Source organism: Carya illinoinensis, chromosome 2 (assembly GCF_018687715.1).
Source record: "Carya illinoinensis cultivar Pawnee chromosome 2, C.illinoinensisPawnee_v1, whole genome shotgun sequence".
In the NCBI taxonomy this organism is placed as follows: domain Eukaryota; kingdom Viridiplantae; phylum Streptophyta; class Magnoliopsida; order Fagales; family Juglandaceae; genus Carya; species Carya illinoinensis.
Genome location: NC_056753.1, coordinates 21324140 through 21339954, shown reverse-complemented (window position 1 = coordinate 21339954; position 15815 = coordinate 21324140). Strand labels below are relative to the sequence as shown.

The 15815-nt window shown below is 38.7% G+C and overlaps 1 protein-coding gene across 1 annotated transcript; it reads right to left on the bottom strand.

Annotated features, from left to right (window-relative positions):
• Positions 1-796: 796 nt before the first annotated feature.
• LOC122300321 (squamosa promoter-binding-like protein 1) lies at positions 797-10918 on the bottom strand. The gene is made up of 10 exons (XM_043110876.1): positions 9702-10918; positions 9182-9363; positions 7895-8535; positions 7239-7313; positions 7034-7141; positions 6832-6949; positions 4036-4177; positions 3728-3878; positions 2135-2773; positions 797-1553 (listed from the first exon to the last, which is right to left on the bottom strand). Exons 1-10 carry the CDS (start codon positions 10283-10285, stop codon positions 1098-1100), a joined length of 3096 nt encoding a protein of 1031 aa, XP_042966810.1. The 5' UTR covers positions 10286-10918; the 3' UTR covers positions 797-1097.
• Between the last annotated feature and the right edge of the window lie 4897 nt (positions 10919-15815).

Sequence of the window (15815 nt, the reverse complement as noted above, 5' to 3'; positions counted from 1 at the left end):
CATAAGTGATAACTGAAACGGCACTGTTTGATAGGAAGTAAATATTGTGTTGTAAGTAGAAAGTGACGTCGTTTTTAGTAGAATGAGTTGAATTCTTTTAATTGTATATAGAACATTGTCTTTTTAATACACATAAATACTCCACGAGCTGGAAGAATGGGACAATTCTAGAATTCAGATAACTCATTCCCCCCCCCCCCCCCCCCCCCCCCCCCCTCTCTCTCTCTCTCTCTCTCTCTCTCTCTCTCTCTATATATATATTTCTCTCTCTCTCTAGTTCTTGATTTTCTTGGAGGGTGACTCCCTCAGACCAGTCAACATCTGAAGGGTACATTATAGATTGTTCTAGTCATTGAGTAAATCGATCACTTGAGATCCACTCAAGAGTCAAAATTGAAGGCATATAAAGAATTTTACTAACACGAACTTTGTATGTGCAAAACGTGCGTGCCTAGGGTTTCCCTCGTTGCAAATTAGGGGTTTGGGTGTTTGGAGATTAAATTGAAAAGAGGAAAATAATTTGTGAATGGGTTTCTTTTTTTTTTTTTTTTTTTTTTTTTTTACAGACTGTCCCAGTGAAATCCTTTTAATAAATTTAAAGAATCTTCTACCTTCTTATTGTTATCATCGAATAATTAAATTATGCTTTTAGTGTCAATTTTAAATAGCATAGGCTTATATATATATATAGAATATATAAACATGCTTGCTAGCTGAGACCTATTGAAGAGGCCTTCTTTTGTTCATTTTTTTGATAATGATCAGGTAATCAGACAAAGCTCAAGCCACTGCAAACTGGAAGACTAAAAGCTCATATTCATTACTTGACAATGGCTTACACTTCCAAGATTGCCAGTCTGCAAACTCAGCCTGAAGTATCCACTAAAACCTTGGCACTACCCGTGTTTTAGTGATGTCTATAAAAAGTAAGCCATCAAGGTATTCACTCGCCAACTGAAGCAGTGAATTCATTTCTGTATAATGGATTAACACTCTTTTGAGTTTTTCCCCATGTAAATATAATAAAATGGCTTATCACTAATGCATATACAGTATCCTCAGGTGATATCTAAGCTCACCCCCTAAACATAAGCACCTTAGCTTGACCCATACTTCAACCGTTCCCACCTGAATGGCTGGAACACATAAAGAACTTCAGGTGAGCTTTTGAAGAGCAAAGCCACACACACGCAAACGGCAGCAATTGCCACCATTGAAAGCATTGCCGGCTGGTATACCAGTGATCTTCTCATGCTGCCATAAGACAGCTTCCGCTCACATATCTTGCAATGTTGATAAGTTGCTCCGATTTCAATCTTCTCAATTTGCAGGCTGGCAACTTTTGACAACTTATGCCCATCTGATTGCTTCCTTTTGTTATTGAAGTCTAGGACAGCACCAGCGATATCAAGTGCCACATGCCTGCTTTCCGATTTCTTGCTCAATTTCTTTTGGACAAGATGTATGTAGGAGTAGTGGCCTCGCAGGCAAGCATAATCATTGGGTGTCAAACCTGTACTATCACGAGCACTTTTCCATGCTTCAACTCCAACCTGGAAAAGGCAGGCCATATAAATGTTATAATAACAAATGTAGCATTGCTAACTAAGATATCTGATCAAAATTAAGATTTGAAGTGAAACTCCCACAGACCCTCCCCTCACGCGAGAAAAGAGAAAAAAAAGAAAAGAAAAGAAAAGAGAAGAGGCAGTTTTGACTGATGATAATCAATATTGGGTTTATAGTCAGAAAATGTAAGGTTTGAAAAGAAACTTCCTTGGAAATTCATTTATAATCCGAAGATGACCAATATTAATTTGTTTAAAATTGATCATACATACAAGAAATTGCTACATATTCAGAAATTCCCTGTAAGCATGCTTTGAGAGAACATGGCACTTGTCAAATTGAGGGGAAGAGAGATAGAGAGAGCCTAAGCAATGAAAATAACTGGGGCAATTTTAGCTCTAGGAACCATCCACAAGCTATTGCTGGTCTATAATGCACATAGATGCAGCTCGATTACTTGAGTGGTAGGTCGAATGTGTGCTAGGGATGGATTCATGAACCAATTTTATGTCTTCCCTATGTATTAGAAAAAAAAAATGTTTTATAACGAGAGACAGCATATTACCAGTCCAGGATCATCAGTTAAGGCATCCAAAACATTCTCAGAGCCGGATCTACTGGCAGCGACATGAAGAGGAGTAAGTCCTGCCGGCCCTACTGTATCAGGTTTAAATAAGAAACCACTACAGGCATTATCAACCTGTTGCTTTTCCTGGGCTCCTCTTTTATCCGAAACTTTATCTGGGAAAAATCTTAACAGGAGGTCAACCATAGGCCTGCAGTTTCTCCGGACAGCTCTGTGGAGGAGACCCAAATCCAACAATGCAAGCTCAATGGAAGGGTGATCTCCAGTGTCAACTACATCCTCAAGAAGAATGTCCAAGAGTTTCTTTACTACGGCACACCAATCATGGTCCATGGAGAATGCTATGAGCCACTTGAACCGTTTGAAGGGAAAGAGATTCTGGTTTGGATCCATGTCACCTAATCTAAATTTTGTGTGACTTCTATGAAGCAGCCAACCTATTTCATGTATGAAGTCCAGGGCTTGAGTTTTGGCTTCCAGCAGTTCAGGCATTTTCTGAATGTCATCAACAGTTTCAGCCACCTCAATTGTGTGCTCAAGCATACAGATCTCAGAACAGACTTCTTTCTCTACAACTATAAATGGAAAGAAGCTGCTGCTGAGACCATGATCTTCAACCTGATAAGATTGAAATATTTTTAAGTGTTAAATAATAAATGGGCATATTCTTATGCATTCTCTAAAGATAAAAACAAAACATTATTGCAGAGAATTCTCATGTTGTTGTGCCAGGGCTCTTTGACTATGCTTCTCAAAGTTAGTTCAATTGTCTCCGCTCATTCTGCTTTTGAGTGAACCACCACCTCAGTATGTTCTTATAATTAAAAAATGCGATCTTTACAATTTCATGTGATTAACAAGGCATCAGTTTCCCATCCTATTTCATGAAAATTTCTCTCTCAAAATACATATATTTTGAGTACGGACACCAATATCTATTTGAGATATTGATCAACAATTAAATGTAAAACAGGACAGTCCAGAGAAAACCAGCTGTAACTGCCTGACTTCAGGCAACTTAACAGATGGGGTGTATAAATTCCTAACTTCTGAGACAAAACTAAAACCATATGTTGTGAGATAATTACACACAGTTACCTTCTAAGGCTGAAGATCAACCAAAAATAGTCTAAAACATTGGAAGTAATACAATGCATACTAGGACTAACAATGTCAAATCACAGGTGTGGGGGAAACTTTTCTATAGTGGACACTCGTGTATGATCCAATCTTTTGTAAACTTGGTCAGCTAAATGCACTCTCAAATAATTTACATATGTAAACCAAAGTTTACCACAGACACCTGTTGTTGAGCCAAGCAGGTTAGAACAAGATTTGTTTAAAACATTGGAAGTAATACAATGCTTACTAGGAATAACAATGTCAAATCACAGGCGTGGGGGGAAGTTTTCTATAGTGGACACTCGTGTATGATCAAATCTTTTGTAAACTTTGTCAGCCAAATGCATTTTCAAATAATTTACAATATGTAAACCAAAGTCTACTACAGACACCCGTTATTGAGTTAAGCAGGTTAGAATAAGATATGTTTAAAATCAGGGATGACCACACCTCAATGAACCCTCTCCCAATAACATTTGGAATAGAGCAGGGAAAGCTGAGGCATTGGAGTTCATCATGCCTAATGGCTGCATCAGCTCCGTCCATCAAGTCGTAACACGTTTCCTGGACCAGATACTTCCCTTCTTGAGCACAGAGTAACCTGAAACCAAAAGGCAGGACTTAATATCTGTGCAGTAATCCTGAAAGTTTTATAAAATCTGAAGCAAAATCTAAAAACTGAAACATTATTGTTCACGTACAAATTCAGAGAGAGGCAAACAAACTATTCAGGGATGCATGGAGAAGAAAAATAATACCTAGCAGTGGGCCGAGAAAGGTTAAATCCTTTTACGATAAACCGAACACTCTCAGATAAGGAAACAGCAATTGGCTTGATGCTTGAAATCCTGCAATTTTTATTGCTTTTCAAAGGTAAGGGTGTGTCTAAGACAATCTGACCTGCAAGGAAGATATAACAAATCAAAATGCTTTACCTTCTCACAGAAATTAGAAATGTGGTGCTATAAAGCATGAAAAGTGAATAACTTATGGAAGGAAAATACTTCACTCTCTTTATTCATTGATGTACAATAGCATATATATACTACATTCAATTGACAATTATACCCCCGTAAGTTACACTTAATGCAACTATGTCCTTTAACACTCCCCCTGAAGCTGGGCCATATATATCATATAAACTCAACTTGAAACAAATAAGTTTTAACTGACTCCAACACACGGACTTAGTAAACATATCTGCGAGTTGATCAGCAGACTTCACAAGAAGTGCAGAAATGTCACCACTTACTATCTTATCTCAAATGAAGTGACAATCATTCTCTATATGTTTAGTCCTCTCATGCAACACAAGATTAAAAGCAATATGCATTGCGGCTTGATTATCACAAAATAACGGGAGAGGGATAGGAGCCGTAAACCCAATCTCTTGAACAAAGTGTTGCAACCATGTCAGCTCACTAGTAGTGTGCGTCATTGCCCTGTTTTTAGCTTCTACATTAGACCGAGCTACTACTGCTTGTTTCTTACTCTTTCATGTAACCAAGTTACCTCCCACAAAGGTACAATATCCAACAGTAGATCTTCTTTCTGAAGGGATCCTACCCAATCAGCATATAAAAAGGCTTCAACCCTAAGATGCCCATTTGGTCGATACAGTAATCCAAGGCCGCAGGCTTGCTTAAGATAACAAAGAATATGAATTACAGCATCCCAATGTGAAACCCTAGGCATTTGTAAAAATTGACTCAATACACTCAATGCATAAGAGATGTTCGGTATGGTGATAGTGAGATAATTCAATTTCCCGACAAGTCTTGGATATCTACTTGGATCTGGATCTCCAAACAACTCATCTTCCTCTTTCAAGAATCTACGATTTGGGTCCATAAGGGTGTCAATAAGTCGTGCACCCAACATGCCTGTTTCTTCCAAAAGGTCAAGTACATATTTCCTTTTGAGCGGGCAAGAGTAGTTGTGACAGATGAAATCCATGTGCGACCCAAAAGCTTATCATACTCATCCCTTGATATACTAATCATATCTTGGCAAATGACTTGATTAGCGGATCCAGATGGTCTACCATGTAGATCCCAACAATAGTCCACCAAATGGTTAGTGAGACCACAATGGGTGCACTTACGAGATTTTTGACCTCGAGTGCAATTACCTTTGGCATCACGTCCCCCACGTAAGCCTCTACCACCCCGACCTCCATGCCCAACAAGACCAACATAGGAGGCAACCGCATCATATAACTTTGACTCAAATTTAGAGGCCGTTTGGATTGAGAAACACTCTCAACCCATCTCATCTCATCTCATCTCATCATTACAACTTTTCCAAATTGCCATACAAAATATAATAAAAAATTCAACTTTTTCAAACCCCAAAACAACAATAATATTAATAAATAATATTCTAACAATATTTTTTTTAATTTTCATCTAAAATCATCTCATCTTATTTCACCATCCAAATAACCTCTTAGTTGTCATGGATACAAAAAAATCTCACAACTGAACTTGGAGATAGAAACTCCACACAAGATACGAGAAAAACCACAATTCAACTTGAAAATCCGAGAAACACAATCTGGAAATGTAGAAACTTAACCCAAGTACCCGAATAACAAAATTTCGGCCCTATATCTGTCAAAATTACACGGTATCAGCATGTATCAGCTATGAATTGCACTGTTTCGACCTATATCGACTGAGTATCAGCTTGGAATTGGCTTGTATCATTCAATATCAGGTCTGTATCAACTTGTATCGATTTGTATTGGGTATTGGCCGAAGTAGACTTCAACCTAAACTCAAAACCGGATTAGGTTATCCTAAATGAGAATAAGTGGTTTGGGAATTACCTTATCATTGTTACCAAACAGGCATTATTCCGAATTAGGAACAAACTCTTACTCTAGGTTGGGGTTATCTACACTTGAGGATGGGATTGGTTATCCCTACAACCAAACACTAAGTCCCTTTGATGTTGCCGGAGATAGGCAGCACTTCTGGCTGCCGCTGACGACGAGGAACACACTGGGATGCACAGACAATGACGGGGAATTCACCCCTGGTGTCCAATACCGGAGACACAACACTGAAAACTCACTGGAGACAACTTCAAACACCTACAGGCTGCCAAAGGTGAAGAGGGAAGCCATTGGGATGTGCGGAAGATGACTAAAAACTTGAATCCAGCAGCAGCACACACTGGTGAGCTTAGATTGAGCAACAAAATTCAGATACGACATCGGAAAACACTCCAACAAGTTTAGACCACAATGAGCTTGATTTCAGCGTGAACCACTGTACACCACTCACCACCATGCGACAATCGTGAGCTCTGATACCATGTATAAACTTGTGGAGGAAAAATACTTCACACTCTTTATTCATTGATGTACAATAGCATATATATACTACATACAATTGACGATTATATCCTCACAAGTTACACTTATTACAACCATGTCCTTTAACAAAAGAAATAGAAACACACACACAAGGGCACACACTCACACCCGAGAGAGAGAGAGAGAGAGAGAGAGAGAGAGAGAGAGAGAGAGAGAGAGAGAGAGAACAAACCATTATACATAAATGCCACACAATGTTGCACCCTAATATATACCCATCCTGTTCTCCAGAAAGAATTATTGCATGAGTCAAGTAGCCTTGTCAGATAGGATCCCAGATCACGACAGAACTGTACGTAGCAATTGTAGTTAAGGAACTGAACTGATACTGGGTTTAGTAATTTTACATTTCTTGCATCAATATGAAAGCTTACCTCCTCCCACATGGATTTTTCTAGACGGAGGTATGTCGTTAATATGATACAGCCTGGCCTTATATAGCTCTCTATATCGGTAGGACTATGGGATAACCAATCGAGGATCTGAAAATGTAAAACATAAAACAAAAAATCAAACCACGTGAAGAATAAAACACCCAAAAGAGATTGTAGGAAAGTAATTTCATGGTGAATTACATACCTGTGTTCGGAGAACAAGAGGTAAATCGTTTGGATCTTTTCCAAAGAGTTTGAAAACTATTCGATCAGTGCGACCCTGAAGATTGGTAGGAAAAGAGTGGCTTAGAGAATTAGTTTTTTAAGGTCCACGTAAAAAAGGAAGTAATTTAATTCTAATTCACAAAATGCATGTACCAATATCTAAGAGCTATAATGTGTACAACACTTGACTAAAAATAGATGCATAACCACTTTCTTCCATTTGCTCACTTGTAAGAATATCATTTAACAAGATCAACAAGCAAGAGGACCCAAAAACCAAGAGAGATGACATGCTACACAAGCAAGAAGTCACATATGTCAATTTATAATTCTAATAAGAACCTTTGATCACTCTATCTCTTCTTTCAACTGTAGGCATTAGCAACTCAGACTCAACCAAGTCATAACCCAACTACAGGCATTGACACGAAAAATTAATGTCTAAAACTTTTGTAACAAGTTGAGGTAATCCAGTGAAATCTGCTAACAACTGAAAAGGAGAACCAGATGAACTTTGGAGATAAACTCAAACCTGTTTACAATGGTCCCACCACCCACCATAATATACACATTTACAAATGCTACCAAATTCAGAAATTATAAAAGGATCGAGATACAGTCACAACAAGAACATACCTGAACCTCTCCACCGGAACTAGATGGTGACGAAGTTGAATCCGAGTTGCCACTAGGCTGAGGTGAGGTAGACTTATGAGGGTCTTTCTGTAGCCATAATGGAAGGCCAACAAACCCAGTCCCTGAGTTTTCAGGTGCACGAGACCTCCCTACTTGCTCAATATAGTCTTCTGAATCATCACATACATTATTCAAATCAATCTTATTTAATTTGACCTCCCCAACTTTTGTTTCTGATATAATTGATTTGGATGGAAGCCCATCCCTTGATGGGGCCAGATTTGTGCCCTGTGCACCAGATAGGGCTTTTAGATGTCCACCCTCAGTATCATCTGAACATATTCTTTTCTGTGCCAAAACAGATGCAAATGCTGTCATGGATTGTCCCACAGGAATACAATGGTCTTGAACGTTAACGCAATCATCCATCTTAGAGGTGGAACTATAAGGCCTAGAGTGTTCAGAGCCATTTGGAATAACTTCAGGCACCTTTTGTGAGGCCCCAGTAGATGTCCCAGCATTCAGCAAACCTTGAGGTCCCTCGAGTAAGGCAGATATGTTCCTTCCATCGACTGTATTGGCTAGGTTCCTCAACAGATGAGATAGCAGATCCTGGTCCTTTGTTTGATCTGAGCTATTTGCTGCAATTTATAGAAGGCAGAGTCTGTGGAGTCAAATAAGTATGCCAATCATGAAACCCAAGAAAAAGAGAGAAACAATACATAACCACAAACAAATGTTGACAATAAAGTAAGACAGGTGTTATGGAATTACTTCAAGAACAACATCCACTAGGACAGTTTGCCCTTTTAAAGAATTATAGACTGTTTAATATAGAATGAATAGGCCCAAAAAAGTTAAATCAGGAAAGGGCAAGGAAAACAGCAACTCTGTGAGAGAGAGAGAGAGAGAGAGAGAGAGATGCAAAGATTAGTCTCACACCCAAGAGAAATTTCAACTTTAAAAAAATTCAGCTTAAATTTTAACATGTCATTTGCAAAGAAAGAATAGCCTAATAAAGATTAGGCCTGATAAACTCATCTATGACATATCATAAGAATCAAGATAACAAGATATTAACTTTGCTGGGTTATTGGTGAGGTGATTACAAAGAAAATTCTTAACAACACCCAAAACAGATAGGAGTTTCATTAGATCATTAAATTTAGACAATTTAATCAGCCAATAGCTTTCAGACTGGTATCACATGTGCAACAAACTACTGCAACTATAGTGCATTTGTAAAGCAGCCCAATCAAAACAATTTGCACTAAATAAAAGACTTACAATGGATGTTGGAGAGAATTCTTAGCAGACTTATTAGTATATAACTGCTACCTCTTTCAGCATTCAGAGAGCCTCCATTATCCAGAGTGTCAGGATGCGTTTTCCTCCTCCTCCTATTATGGCCATCTAAACGTCTGCGACAACTTCTCTTTCCCTCATCAAACTGTTGAAGAACATGAAACCTGCCAATGATAAAACCAAGTTGCATCTATTTGAAAATACATTGCACGGTAAAATGGCATATGCCTAACGCAGACATGTAACATGGAACATGCCAATTAGTATAACCAAGTTGCATCTAATCTGAAAAACAAATTTCCCCGTAAAATTACTTAAACCTAACATAGACATGTAAAAAGTTCGGGCTCCTACTTATAGGACCCGTATCAGAACTCAACACAAAACCCATCGGTGATCGTCTAAAAATGCTTGTACAAAAGCAACTATTCTAATGACCAGGACTGATTATAACTCTAAAATGTTTCCTCCCAAACAAGGACAATTATAAAATACAACTGACCTGCTACACTGCTGACAGAACCGTTGCATAACCTTTCCCACCAGTGCTTTGCTGGCCTTGGAATGCATTTCACAAACCTTATGTCTTCGGTGGTAATCCTTGGCATTGCTGAGATCAGCCTTGCAGTCCTCTACCTGACAAACCGCAAGGTTCGCCATAGTCCCAACAACCTTTGTCTTCTTCCCACTCTTCAACTCCCCTTCCATGATAGGGTAAACTTGGCCACCGAGCTTTAAGTTAAGAGACCTAGTTTCACCATTCAATTCTTCATCTTCAACGGCCACCGCCCTCCTCCGCTTCTCCAATTCCCTCTTGCCCCCATTATCCAATAGATTAATCTCATCTGAGCCAGAAGATGAACTGTTGTACAGACCAGTATTTTCGGGAATTTCTGGTTCAACTGGAAATAACTGCCTACTCTGACAATCTGATCGTTGAGAGTTCAATGGAGTTGCTCTGAAGAGATCTCCATCCCATTTCCAGTCATTCAAATCCCATTCCAAACTCCTTTTCCCAACTCCCTTCAAATCTGGAACCGCCGGACCATATAATTCATGAGCTTTGCCTCTACATTTAGCCTCCATTTATCAAGACTTCCAAAAAAACCAGAAGCAATCAGTCAAAACACGCAGATTCCAATTCAGCCAAACGCAGCTACTCAATTAAACAAGAATCCAAGTAGCAGAGAAAGCAACGTTGGAATCCAACAAGAAATTAGAAAATTTTAACAACCAGAAGAGTTAAACCCAGCCAAAGTCTTTCCATTTAAACGCCAAGACTCCAAAACGGTACAACGCATTCATTGATCAAAGCAAGAGTTGCCCACATGCCGAAAGCCCCGCAACTACCTACTCATTCCTTCAAGACCATAATCAAAGCCACCATATTCACAAAGCAACGATTCCATTTCTCAAATTTTATTCACCAGAGAAAAGAATTTCTCAAATTACACATCAGGAGAGAAACTCAGACATAACAAGTACGACTCAACAACTTCAACAGTACAAACGCGTGAAGAAAGACAAAACAAAACCTGCCCATAGATTGCATTCTGGTGAGGTTAAAAGTAAAACTCCACAGCATAAACTGCATAGATCACAGGAGAGAGAATATAGCAGAGGAGGAAAATTAGGAAAAGGTTAGGAAAGAGTGTGATGTAAATGCTGTTTCAGTGGAGAGAGAGGGAGAGAGAGTAGTTTGGAATCTTAGGCCCACACCGTGTCTCTTCCTGCCTCTCTCACTAACCAAAAATAAAAAATAAGATTGGTAACATTCACGCGCTGACTGGCCAAAATCAGACAGGTTGAAGCTCATGACATGTGTACTACGTGTCTTCTATTGATTGGTTAGTATTGTTAAACCTCGGTTTTTTTTACTTCGCAAAGATCCTGGTATGACCCTAACAGTGGAACATGACCTGCGAGCTTTACATGTGTATGACAAGAACTTATTACAGTACATTTTCACACGATTATTCTCTTATTATTTTCCAGTAAAATCATATTCTCGAAGAAACAACCAAAGTATTATCTTTGTTAATTTCCTACGACGAAAAAACAAAACTTCCTTTACCTTAAGCTTAAAAACGAAACTTTCTTATTGTACCAAAGAGTAACGACAGAAGTCTTCTTCGTTATTTATATGATTCTTTTCTGCGTAAAAGACCAGGCCGTGTGAACGTGACAAGGACGTTGTAATTATATTTTGAGAAAAGTAATATTATTTATTATCTCAATTCTCATCATTTTTTTATTATTTTATGATGTGATATTAAATAATTAAAAATTAATTATTATATTTTATTTATGAACCTATTATTAAAGTAAGAAGAAACTGATACACTCTAAGTGTTCAATGAAATGCTTCTTTAGTTTGAATGAATATTTGAATAATTTCCTTAATATTTATAGTGTTCAATACATAACAACCAATTTTCTATACAAGCATATTTGCTGATATGATTTTGAGAATTTCTTGTCCTATTATGCCGTGTACTGTTGCAGAGTCTTCCTTGGCCTGTTGTGCCGTGTACTGCTGCAGAGTCTTTGCATGCCCTTGTGCCATGTATTTCTGCAACGGTTTGGGTGTTGTTTGCTGCCTTCATAGCTTGGGTACTACCAGTTGTGATGAGTGTCTTATCATCCCCCTTCGATACAAGCGACACTTGATAAATGGTGAGACTTGATCACAAGGAAATAAACTGAGCAATAGACAATGGTTTAGTTAAAATATCAGCAAGTTGCTCTTTGCTGAAAACAAAGGAGATAATGAGAATTTTTGCAGCCACCCGTTCACGAACAAAATGATAGTCCAACTCAACACAACATGTTTAGTGCGGGTATGAAGGACTAGATTGACGGACAAGTATGTCGCCCCCAAATTATCACACTACAAAATAGGAGTTTTGGGTAAAAATATTTTAAGGTCCGTTAAAAGGGATTATATCCATAAAATCTCACAAGTAGTGTTAGCCATAGCTTTATATTCAGCTTCGGTTGATGATCGAGCAACCGTTGGTTGCTTTTTGAATCCCAAAGAAATTAGATGTGAACCAAAAAAGATGCAAAACCCACCAGTGAATTTTCTATCATCAGGGCATCCAACCCAATCAGCGTCAGAGTAGGCAAAAATATTAAACGAAGAATGAGTAGAAAAATATAGTCCAAAATAAGTAGTTAGACGTAAATAACGAAGAATCTGCTTTACGACTTGCTAGTGAGAATTTTTTGGGCAATGCATAAACTAACAAACTTTATGAACGGCAAATGAAATATCAAGACGAGTGAATGCCAAATATTGTAGATTACCTATGACACTTCTATAAGGATGAGGATCCTCAAACGAGGATCCATCAAAGGCTGTGAGTTTTGTGGAAGTAGACATAGGAGACGAGACAACTTTAGCATTGTGCATGTTAGTGTAATGCAAGAGTTCAGAAATATATTTGGACTGACTTAAATAAAGACCTTAATTAGACCAAAATACCTCTATTCTGAGAAAAAAATGTAGAGAACCAAGATCTTTTACTGGAAATTGACTACTCATATAAGTGATAAGATTGGAAATCAGTAATTTATTAGAACCAGTAATGATTATATCATCAACATAAATTAAAACAAAGACAACATGACAAGATTGTTTAAAAATAAAAAGTGAAGAATCAGACCTAGACTCTTAGAAACTAAGAGAGACGAGATGAGAACTGAGCTTGGAGAACAAGGCTCGAGGGGCCTATTTAAGGCCATAGATGGCATTCTTTAGTTTGCAAATGTATGTCGGAAAGTCAGGATTAACAAAACCAAAAGGCTAATGCCTGTACAAAACTTCTTCCAAGTCACCATGTAGGAACGCATTTTGGATGTCTAATTAATGTAGGGGCCATTTACACGAAACAACAGTGGAAATAATCAATCTGATAGTAACTAGTTTTACAGCAAGAGAAAATGTTTCAGTGTAATCTATTTTGAGCTGCTGATGAAATCCCTTGGCAACAAGGCTAGTCTTGCGCCGTTCCAGAGAGCCATCAGCACGCCCTTTTTGATTTCAGAACCCATTTCGGACCTAGAACATTAAAAGATGGTACTACCAAGTTCCACGTAGAGTTTTGAAGAAGGGCTTGAAATTTCATCTGCATAGCGTAACGCCATTCAGGGTACCTTGCAGCTCTAGTATAGGGCGTGGGCTCTTTTGGGATTTCAGATGAAGTAGAGACTGTGAGGGAGGTTGAGTGTCTAGGGGGAGGCCAAGGCACAGTTCCATCAAGACGCACTTTAGAGCACTTAACATTGGCTTTCAACCGGGTGAACATGGGATGAGATTTTGTAGGAGGAGGTACAGAGGCCACAGGCAACATGGGTTTAGAGTTTAGGCTAGGCAAGGGAGTGCGGGATGGAGAAGAGATGCAGGTGGGGATTTCTCAGCTAGACGGTGAGGGGTTATGGGTTTTGGGTGCAGATGGAAGAGGGGATTCTACAGGCCAAGGCGTGATTGAAGAAGGGCTTACGATCGGGTACTAGAGAGTGAGAAGTTGGGCTAGACGATGGGGAGTTTGGACTTACTAGGCCGTGAATGAGAGGAATAATTTGAGGACAATGACTCAATGGAAAAACATTTCCATGAATGAGGGGAACATTTTCGTGAGACACCGAGGCAAAAGGGAAGACATTTTTGTGAAAGATTATATCAAGCAAAATATAAGTTCTTCCCGATGGCAGATGTAGGCAACAATATCATTTATGATCAAGACTATATCCCATGAGAATACAAAATTTAGAATGAAGATCCATTTTATGTTTATTAAAGAGACGTAAATTGGGCCAACAAGCAGCTCCAAAAGTTTTAAGAAAATTATAATCAGGACAACGATCGAAGAGTTTTTGAAAAGATAATTTATTTTGCAAGACAGAAGTGGGCATGCGATTTATCAAAAAAAAAAAACAATAGTTTGAAAAGCCTCAAACCAATATTTTGAGGGAATTGAAGCATGAGCAAATAAAGCAAGTCTGGTTTCAACTATGTAACAATGTCGTCGTTCCACACTACCAGTTTAGGCATGAGAATAAGGACATGTGATACGATTACCAATGCCATATGATTGTAGGATTCATTGTAGGGGTAAAATTCACCACCCCCATCCATTTGCACAGATTTTACATTTGTTGTAAAACAATTTTTAACATAATGCAAAAGGCAATAAAAAGGTTAGTACCATTAGATTTTGCTTGAAGTGGAAAGTACCAAATATATTTAGAAAATTCATCAACAATGGACAAGTAAAACCGACATCCAGCTGATGACAATACTGGTGCCGGGCCTCAAACATCAATAAACAATAACTTAAAAAGGTGAGAGGAACGAGATGGAGAAGGGGGTGTGGTAAGATATGGGTCTTGGCTTGTGGACAAGCCAAACAAGGAGATGCTGAGATACTTGTGTTTTTGGGAAGTTTAAACTGTCTAATAATAAAGGAAGTAACACGAGGAGATAGATGACCAAGATGCAGATGCCAGTTGAAAGCCGATGTGCATTCACCTATAAGTGCTTGAGGATTTGATGAGGTGGAGGTGAGATCCAAACTAGTGGGAAACACATATAAACCATTCCTAACATTGCCTTGAAGAAGTGCCTCCCGGGTTTGTAAATCCTTCACAATAAAACAAGAAGAGTAAAACTCAAAGTAAACTGAATTATCAAAACAAAATTGACAAAAAGATAAAAGATTTTTTGTGATGGATGAAACATGCAGGAGTTTAGATAAAAGAAATTTGCCATTAAAAGTGTGTAAGTGACCAGAATCGGTATGATGAATGGGAATGGTGGAGCCATCTCCAACACTGACTTGATCAGTGCACTGATATAATATAGAGTCCAAGTTGAGATTCTGAAAATCATTAGTGCAATTGTTCATTGCTGCTATATCGGGATACCAAGCATGAGGAGGAGGCGGTGGCATTTGTGGGATAACAGTAGTGAGGTTTGCCAAAGGGTTTGGTGGGGGAGCCGACTGGTAGTTTTGATCGAATCGATAATAGCACCATAAAGCCATGTGACCAGTTTTGTTATAGACCTGGCACATAGGTTTATTCTCACTACGGTTTGCAAAAGGGCCATTTCAACCCCCATGACCACCACCCTTCATATTAGATCCATGGCCCCTACCCCTCATATTATGTGAGAAATTAGAGGGAGAAGAGGGCTTTGTGTGAGTGAGATTGGCAGACATGGGATTGTTGGAGAGTAGAGAATGTGTCTGATGGGCCAATCTAGACTCATGATTGAGCAAATAGCTGTATATTTGTTGATGACTCATAGGTTCTGCTCTAGTGGTGAGAGAGGTCACCAAAGAGTCATAATCAGTGCCTAGACATACACTGAAAATTCAGTTGGGGATAGTGGCTACCCCATAACAGCCATGGAGGCTGAGAGAGATTTAGCCTTGTGAAAGTAGTTTGATATAGACTCAGGTCCCTTTTTAAGAGTAGCTAGTTAAAGCTGAGTTTGCATAAGATAAGCAGACGATTGTGTCGTGAACAAGTTCTGCAACATAGTCCTAATTTCGTGTGCCATGGAGCACTCAAGAACTTGTGCAAGAACATTTTCAGATAAATAGGAGTT

Excerpts from the sequence above, each read along its gene's own strand:
- LOC122300321 (XM_043110876.1), bottom strand. The coding sequence starts at position 10,285 with ATGGAGGCTAAATGTAGAGGCAAAGCTCATGAATTATATGGTCCGGCG. Across the intron at positions 6,950-7,033 it reads AAAAATCCATGTGGGAGGAG|TTCTGTCGTGATCTGGGATC; the intron begins GTAAGCTTTCAT and ends TGCTACGTACAG. Across the intron at positions 3,879-4,035 it reads CTTTCTCGGCCCACTGCTAG|GTTACTCTGTGCTCAAGAAG; the intron begins GTATTATTTTTC and ends TTTTGGTTTCAG.